Source organism: Octopus bimaculoides, chromosome 5, assembly GCF_001194135.2.
Source record: "Octopus bimaculoides isolate UCB-OBI-ISO-001 chromosome 5, ASM119413v2, whole genome shotgun sequence".
NCBI classification, from domain to species: domain Eukaryota; kingdom Metazoa; phylum Mollusca; class Cephalopoda; order Octopoda; family Octopodidae; genus Octopus; species Octopus bimaculoides.
Genome location: NC_068985.1, coordinates 118095027 through 118104252, shown reverse-complemented (window position 1 = coordinate 118104252; position 9226 = coordinate 118095027). Strand labels below are relative to the sequence as shown.

At 36.0% G+C, this 9226-nt stretch overlaps 1 protein-coding gene across 1 annotated transcript in view; it reads right to left on the bottom strand.

The window, feature by feature from the left end:
- Positions 1 to 913: 913 nt before the first annotated feature.
- LOC106883645 (MRN complex-interacting protein) overlaps positions 914 to 9226 on the bottom strand; it is a 17078-nt gene continuing 8765 nt past the window's right edge. The window contains exons 3-6 of the mRNA XM_052967954.1: positions 7556 to 7688; positions 4446 to 4625; positions 3734 to 3897; positions 914 to 1828 (exon numbers count right to left, since the gene is read on the bottom strand). Of these exons, the coding sequence (XP_052823914.1) occupies positions 931 to 1828; positions 3734 to 3897; positions 4446 to 4625; positions 7556 to 7675 (1362 nt within the window). The 5' untranslated portion in view covers positions 7676 to 7688 and the 3' untranslated portion in view covers positions 914 to 930. The remainder of the gene's footprint in view (positions 1829 to 3733; positions 3898 to 4445; positions 4626 to 7555; positions 7689 to 9226) is intronic.

Genomic DNA, 9226 nt, shown 5'->3' with positions numbered 1-9226 from the left:
ATGTGTGTGTCTATATATGTACATATATATACTCAAGTATTTGATATTAGCATTTCAAAGTTCGTTTCGGCATTTTTCATTTTCTGCCGACTGAAACTGTGCCTGCACAGTGCATTTTGAAAATATTATAACATATATCTAGGAGACACGTGTGTTTTGTCTCATAGTTATACGTTAATTACTTGACGGCTGGTTACTGAAGAGAATTTGTTTAGGAAATTATTTTATTTACTAAAAAAATTCGAAACCTATAGGTCTAACCGTTAAAATAAGGTAAAAGTTTTTATTTTTTCTTTCACTTTGAAATGGTAAAATTTTTTGTGGTTTTCGGTCGTCTTAACTGTCTTCTAGCATGTAGAAATTGCCTGGTATAGGTAATTTCTCTTGTATTTTATATATATATATATATATAATAAATGGGGAAAGGAGAAGTCAAATTGACACTACAATTGTCAAAGGAGCCTTCAAATCATGACATCTGAAGAAGTGAACGCACTATAGAATTGTTACATATTTCCATTATGACATAATTACATAACATTGTATGAGAAATGGAATAACAATATTGTCCATTTGCCGAGACAACTGTAAAGTCAGTTTGACTACTTCTTTCTTCATTCAAATTATTACTTTTATTATTCCCATTGTAGGGCTTATTTTAAGCCTACTGAATTTTTGAAGTTGTGCAGTGCTCCCATTTATATCAATCGAAGTCCGATGTATCTTCTTTCAATTTTGAAATACTATGCTAGTCAGGATCCGGCATGATGTACTAACAAGGTGATAGCCAAGATTATGTTAATTCTTCAATCTATGTGTGTGTGTGTGTTTTAATCAAAGCATACAGTGTCATAGAACCATTTCAGCTGATCTTACCACTGTTCTAGAGTTTAAAAAAACAACAACAAAAAAATCAAATTCACTGAATTATTAGAAAGTAAAATCAAATTCATTTTCATCTAGATTGAACATATTGTCTACACCAGTGAAATCCTTAGGGATCACAGTTGCAGACGTCACAATGGAATTCTCCTTTGCAGAAAGCAAACTGTTCCCAAATGTAGGTATTTCATGTTGAGTTCTGTTGTATGGGTTGAACTGTGTGACCGAACCAGTATTCATATTATTAATACCAACACCTCCACCATCACTACCAATACCATCTCCATCATCTTTATCATCATCATCATCGTCATCATCACTGTCATCAACAGAATCCTCCATTTGGCATGGGTTGCTTAAAAAACAGCTCCACTTTGATGAGGAGGAACTAGTAGAATGAACATCTTTAGAGGAACCAATCGGTGACTTTTGATGGAAAGATGATGATGATGGCGTGTTACTAGCCTTATCAGGAGAATTGTCAAGTAGTGATGACCGTCTTGTTGAACACGAATACATTACTTCATCATGTTTTATGGCACTGGCAGTAGTAACATCACATATAGCAGCAGTGGTAGAAGCAGTTGCTGTAGTAGTAGTAGTAGCTGATGGCATGAGATTTGTTGGTGTGACATGTGATGCAGGTTTGAAAACATTTCCAGGACGATGGCCAGTATTAGAAACAAACTGGACTCCAGTAAAGTCACTTTCTCTAGTAAAGCAATTAGTAAAAGGAGCACCCTGGGTACTGCAATACTTTGTCATCTTACGTTGACCAGTGACGTTTTCAGAGGAAGGCCGATGCTGTTCTGCATTCAGAGAGGGTTCACTTTTTAGTGCCTGGATGTAGCGGTGGTGGTAGTCATTGAAGGAGGCATCAGGTGGACGGTGTTTGGAGACTGTTTTTCTGTAGTGATTTGATTCTGAAACTGACCATTTTGGACGTCTGAAATTGTGAAGAAAATAAAGGTTAAAACAATGGCGTGCACGCATAGATATATGTATATACATGTATTTGTGTGTGTGTGTGTGTGTGTGGGGAGGGTGAGTGTATTGGGTTATCCAATAAATAATGCATTTTTTTCAATCGCATGAACTAAAAGTCAGAGGGAGATTGGATAAACTACCTGCATCAACTTGCTATAAAAGCAGGTTGTAATTTTACCTTGTCCTTATTCTTAGTGCAAGTTTTGAAGAGTGCAGTTCCATTTTAATAGTTATTTTTTCAAAGCTATAATGGAAGTGGCAAAGGAGCATATTCAACATATTTTGTTTTTTGAATTCAATAAAGGCAACAATGCAACAGAAAGTGTGAGGAATATTAATGCAGTATATGGGGATTGGACAATAAGTGTAATCTAGTGTCAATGGTGGTTCCAGAAATTCCAGCCTAGAAGATGAGCCTTGTCCTGGAAGAACTGTAGAGCTCAATGAGGACATCCTGCAAACCCTGGAACAAAATCCCATTGTAACTATTGAGAAACTAACAGAGAAGCTTGGATTTGGCCATTTGGCCATTCAGCCATTCATCGACAACTGCATGCCATCAGAAAAGTCAGCAAATTGGGTCAATGGGTTCCTCACAAAGTTTCCGAGTCTGATTGCGTGCAGAGAGGGAATGTGTGCTCTTCTTTGCTGTCATGTCTCACAAATGAAACTTTTTTTGGACCAAATAGTGACTGGTGACGAGAAATGGGTTCTCTATAAAAATGTCAAGCACTGAAGACAGTGGGTGGAGAAAGCAGAAACACCGGCACCCCAGGCTAAAGAATGTCTTCACCCATGTAAGGTGTTATTATCTGTTTGGTAGGATATGAAAGGTTTAGTCCACTTTGAACTTTTAAACCCAAACCAAACAATAACAAAGGAGATCTACTGTGAGCAGCTTGAGTGGCTAAAGTCAGTGCAAGAAGAAAACGACCATCTTTGGCTTCAAGACAAAAGGTGTTCTTCCATCAAGATAATGCTTGGCCACATACAGCAAGGATGACATTCCAAAAGCTAGAGCAGTTTGAATAGGAAATGATGCCTCACCCACCATATTCATCAGACATTGCTCCATCTGATTATCATTTATTCTGCAGTCTTCAAAACCATTTGGATGAAAAAAATATGAATTTTGTAGATGAGGTCAGAATAGTACTGGAGGAGTATTCTTGTCATGGACAAGTGAATTTTGGAAGAGGGGCCTTGCAAATCTACCAGATAGATGGAAGAGCATTGTAGAAAATGAAGGAGAGTATATTTTAGATTAAAATGAACTTTATTTTAATTTTGAAAAATAAAAGAAGTATAAATAAACTGCATTATTTATGGGATGACCCAATATATTTTTCATCATTTACTTGTTTCAGCCTTCAGACTTTGGACATGTAAGGGCATTACCTTAAAGGTTTTAGTTAAACAGATCAAACAGTTTCTTTCCACCAAACTGCTAAGTTATAGGGATGTAAACAAACCAACACCAGTTGTCAAGTAGTGGTGAAAGTACAAACACAAACACACACATACATATATAAATATATATAACAGGGTTCTTTCAACTTTGCCCTATCAAATCTACACAAAAGGGTCTGGGGCTAGAGTAAAAGACACTTACTTGCCCAAAGTGTTACACTAGGACTGGTCCAAAACCATGAAATATACTGCTTTTGTTTCATTAATTTTGAAGATAATGAAGAATTAATTAAAACAACTGTCATTATTATGCTGGTGTCTGGAATACAAACTAACATGAAATTTTGATAGACGGTTTCAATTTAGACCACTTTCATAACAGGAGTGCTTTCAGGCAGCTTGGTATCAAAAGGGCTAATTTAAAAGGAGGATCAATAAAATGTGACAAACTCACTTTCGGAAATTTTGGAAACTTCCCACCTCAAACTGGTCAGCAATACTAGCAGTGTCATCGTCTTCTGGATCCTCATAAACTGATTCAGTATCAGGATTCGAATTGAGAAACTTCTGCCACCTGTTGCAAGTCTGTCCAGAGGAGGTACATTCATTACTTTCTTCCTAATAATAATAATAATAATAATAATAATAATAATAATAGTATTAGTAGTAATAATAATAATAATAATAATAATATTTATAGATTATCGCCATCATGCAAGTGGCGCTTTATTTCCAATATTCTGTGAAAACTTATCTTGTCATGGGGGTGGGGAACATCACCTTGCTTAGAAACAGGTGAGGGCTAGCAACAGGAAGGGCATCCGGCTGTAGAAAATCTGCCTCAACAAATTCCATCTGACCCATACAAACATGAAAAAGTATACATTAAAACAATGATGATGATGATGATGATGATGATGATATATGTATACACACACAATAGGCTTCTTTTCAGTTTCTGCCAACCAAATCCAATCACACTACTATTGTGCAGTCTGGGGGCTATAGTAGAAACAAGGTGCTATGCAGTGGGAATGAACCCAAAACCATGTCGCTAAGAAGCAAATGTATTTACCACACCAGCACCTTTCAGGAACCACCTTTCTCCATTTGTTAAATATAATTCCTGGAAATTTATATTTCTGATTTATTTCAAAGTAACTCACTGAATCTTGTTCAACATTTTGTTGATGTTGTGGTTGTTTCTGTGGATGTTTCTGTTGTTGTTCTGGCTGACAGAGTACAGCAAGGTTCTCCTCAAATTCCTTTCGATCCATATCCTGGCGTAACGAGTTCAATTTCTGGACATGATGCCGGCAGTCAGCTCCAGACCCTCTGCCATACTCCTGCAACAATAATAACATTTAGCATTAACCGTTTTGTTACCATATTTTTTGTTGAAATATGCTGCTTTTGTTCCAATTAATTTTGAAGCTAACAAAGAATTTAGTAAAACAACTGTCATTATTATTATGATAGTGCTTAAAACATAAATTAACATGACATTTTGATGGAAGGTCTTAATTTACGATGGCATGTAAAAAGCACCCAGTACACTCTGCTAAGTGGTTGGTGTTAGGAAGGGTATCCAGCCGTAGAAACCATGCCACAACAGACAGTTAACCTGCTCCATGTCAAACCATCCAACTCATGCTAGCATGGAGACCAGACGTTAAACGATGATGATATATCTATATATATATATATATATGTATGTATGTACTTATATATTTATATATGTATATATATTGACATGTAAAAAGCATCCAGCACGCTCTATTAAATGGTTGGCGTTAGGAAGGGCATCCAGTTGTAGAAACCAAACTATGCCACAACAGACAGTTGGAGTCTGGACAGCCCCCTGTTAAACTGTCAAACCCATGCCAGTATGGAGACCAGACATCAGATGATGATGATGATGACCACAAACATGAAATTTGTATCATAGACCTAGGAGCAGTCTCAGGTAGGTTGCTATCAAAAGGGTTAAGGTTACTGATTTAACAGGAGACCCCACAATAATCATCATTTAATATCTGTTCTCCAGGTTGGCACGGTTTAGACAGTTTGATAGGATCCATATTCTCTCTTATACTCACTTCCTTGTATCTTCAGAGTTCCTTCTGGCATTTTGTCACCATCTTCTTTATCTTCTTTCCAGTTACTCCCACCTACCCTTAACATACAACAGGCTTGTTTCAGTTTCCATCTACAAATTTCACTCACAAGGTTTTGATCAGCCCAAGGCTATAGTAGGAGACACTTGCCCAAGGTGCCACGCAGTGGGATTGAATCTGGAACCATGTGGTTGGGAAGCAAACTTCTTACCACACAGCCACGCCTTTGTTTTTTTTGTGTCATTTATCTCTTTCGTTACTAACCCGGCTGAAACTGGCTCTGGCTCTGTAGTACAAATATCTTGTTTTTGAAAGTTCTAAATTAAAATCTTCCACCAAACCTTAGTCACAATTTATGTTCTTAACACGAGCTTAATGATAACTAAGTTATTTTACTAAATTCCTTGTTATATTTAACCCTTTAGTGTTTAAACCGGCTGTATCCGGCCCAAATATTCTACACATTTTATACTCAAACTGGCCAGAACCAGCATCTCACACCTACCCTGCAATGTCATTTTAAAAATAAGCAATTACATCTTTCCTATCTTGAAGCTACAAAATAATATCAGATAAATTTTTTTAAATGTGAATAAATAAGGATTATTTTTGCCAAATTAATCTGAACGCTAAAGGGTTAAAGTACTTGAAAGAAACAGAGCATCTCAAAATAAATACAGTAACAAAAGGGTTAAAGAACAATAAAAATTCAGTCACATTATATGAAAATGGTTAAAATATTTAATGTGAAATATGTGTTTGGTGAGTACAAGTTATTGTATTGATATTTAGCTGGAAATTGATGAGTTCTAGCTTTAAGTTACTGCACTCTTCTAAGTCATTCAGTTTACTAATAATCTAGTACACTTAATATGCAAAATCGTTTTAGATGTTTATTAACCCCTTGGGTAATCACACTGATCCCCAGGAAACAATATTGACTATTTTGCCAATCTTTGGGAAAGAGGTTTTCTTTACTGACATGTGGTGAGTGATGGTGGCTTTGCCTTTAATTTGTCTGTTTCAGTCATTAGACTGTGGCCATGCTGGGGCACCACCCTGAATTTTTAGTCAAATGAATCAACCTCAGTACTTTTTTTTTGTTAAGCTTGGTACTTATTTTATCAGCCTTTTTTGCCAAACCACTAAGCTATGGGGACCTAAACACACCAACACCAGTTGTCAAGCAATGGTAGGGGACAAACACAGACACAAAGACACATACATATATATATATATATATATTAAGTCATCCCTTAAATAATGCAGTTTTTGCAATTGCATGAACTAAAAGTCGGAAGGGCACAGAATAAACTACCTGCATCAACTTGCTATAAAAGCAGGTAGTAATTTTACCTTGTCCTTATTCTTAGTGCAAGTTTTGAAGAGTACAGTTCGATTTTAACAGTTATTTTTTCAAAGCTATAATGAAAGTGACAAAGGAGTATATTCGGCATATTTTACTTTTTGAGTTCAATAAATGCAACAGAAAGTGCAAGGAATATTAATGCAGTATATGGGGATCAGACAATAAGTGTAAGCTAGTGTCAACGGTGGTTCAAGAAATCCCAAGCCGGAAACTACAGCCTAGGAGACAAGGACATCCTGCAAACCCTGGTGGAACAAAATCCCATCATAACTGTTGAGGAACTAGCAGAAAAGCTTGAATTTGGTCATTCAACTATTCATTAACACCTGCATGCCATCGGAAAAGTCAGCAAAATGTGTCAATGGGTTCATCACAAAATTTCTGAGTCTAATTGTGTGCAGAGAGTGAATGTGTGCTTTTCTTTGCTGTCATGTCTCAAGAATGAACCTTTGTTTGGTCCGAATAGTGACAGGTGATGAGAAATGGGTTCTCTATAAAAATGTCAAGCACTGAAGATAGTGGGTAGGGAAGGGAGAAACAGCAGCACTCCAGGATAAAAGTCTTCACCCACATAAGGTGTTACCTGTTTGATGATCACATTAAAATGGGAAGTTTGTGTAATAGAACCAGAAGAAGTGTCAGGCAGGTTGGTAATCAAAAGGCTTAATAGATCAGAATCCTTTCCAATTTTAGAAGCATTGGTCTAAAAGTTAGAACAGAACTAAAAATAAAATGCTCTGCAATGGACATACAAAACTGATAAAGGTGAAAAAGTCATAGAGGCACATACCTTGATTAAGGATTGCTTTTGTCCACATACTTTACACGACCATTTCCTCACTTTCTTCACCTGCTGTACTTGAAACGTTTCACATTCACAGCACCTGACCACATGAAAAACTTGAGGCATGACTGTGATAAACCTGTTGGTAATAACATGATATAAAAAAAATGTTAAGACAAATTATCATCAACATTTAACACCTAATATATTAGAAGTGTTTTTCAGCCATTTTTAATATTTTATTCAGGTGTACCAACCTAACCATTCAATGTTTAAAAACTGCTATTCATTATCATCATCATCATCATCATCTAATGTCTGTTTTCCATGCTGGCATGAGTTATATGGTTTGAAGTAAAAAAGACTTTAACGTCTATTTCTAGCAGTGCATGGTGATGCATTAAGCTGATCCCTTGTTATAATTATAAAATAATTTATATATATATATATATATATTACAATATTACAATAACCAGTAATATGTTGTGCATGTATAGTAATATTACGATCATGAAATTAGCATTAGCTTATCTCACTCTTTCTCGCAGAACCCCAGTTGAGAAACACTGGTCTAATATACAAAAGGATAAAAATCTCTCTTGAATCATACGGACTCATAGGGCCAGTTTTCCAGCCCATCGCAGGATTACTCATTTTTGTCAGCTGAGTGGACTGAAGCAATGTGAAATGAAGTGTTTTGCTCAAGAACACAGTGCATCATCTGGTCCAGAAATTGAAACTACAATCTCATGACCATGGCTTCAGCATCCTAACCACTAAGCTATGTAATGTCAGTTGGCTGTCTTCCTCAGCTTACTTCTATCTAATTCCATTTCACAGAAGACAATGTCTTCAAGAAAGTCATGACCATCATATAGCATGACTATTGATGTGTGCTCATCCCACTGGTTTTGTTTCCTCATAACTTCCAGAGAAATGTATATTCTTTTAAGAAATTTTCTACAAATACCTTTCAGATGGTGCAGATTACGATTATATCAGAATTCAATGCGAGGAAAAAAAAAAAAAAAAAGGTGGGTGCGTACATATATATACTGACATATATCGCATAATTTTCTCAAAATTTCTAGTTTCACTTTGAAGATATATGTGCCCACCAATTTTATGTTTTTCCACACTAAATTCCGATATAATCGTTATCTACACCATTGGAAAGGTATTTGTAAAAATTTATACTAAAAGAAAAAAATCCATTTTTCTGAAAATTATGACGAAAAAGTTGGGAGTTGGTACAACAGATATATCTGTTTTAGAAGGTGCGATATTAATATCATGTTTTAGGTAATCTTCCAGTTTCGAGAGGTTAAAAAAAGTAAATAAAATACAAGGGAGATAACTGAACGTCTTACCAGTATTATCCGTACTACTTTGTTTATAAATAAATCACGTGATTTGATTGACGTTAACTGTTTATATATAAATCACACACGTGATTGAATATCAGTTTCTAGTGAGAAATCGAAAATGCCTCGTGGAAGACCGGCTGCACAACATTGGAAAATCTGTGATTTAAGCAGTAGCTCAAGATACAGAATGTTGGAATGGTGTGCGCGTCGTCGACTTATTAGAAATAAGTTTACCTGCGACGACTGTCTAGTACCATGCGGACTTATTACACGTGGTGACAGAATAGATGGAAAAGAATGGTACTGTAAA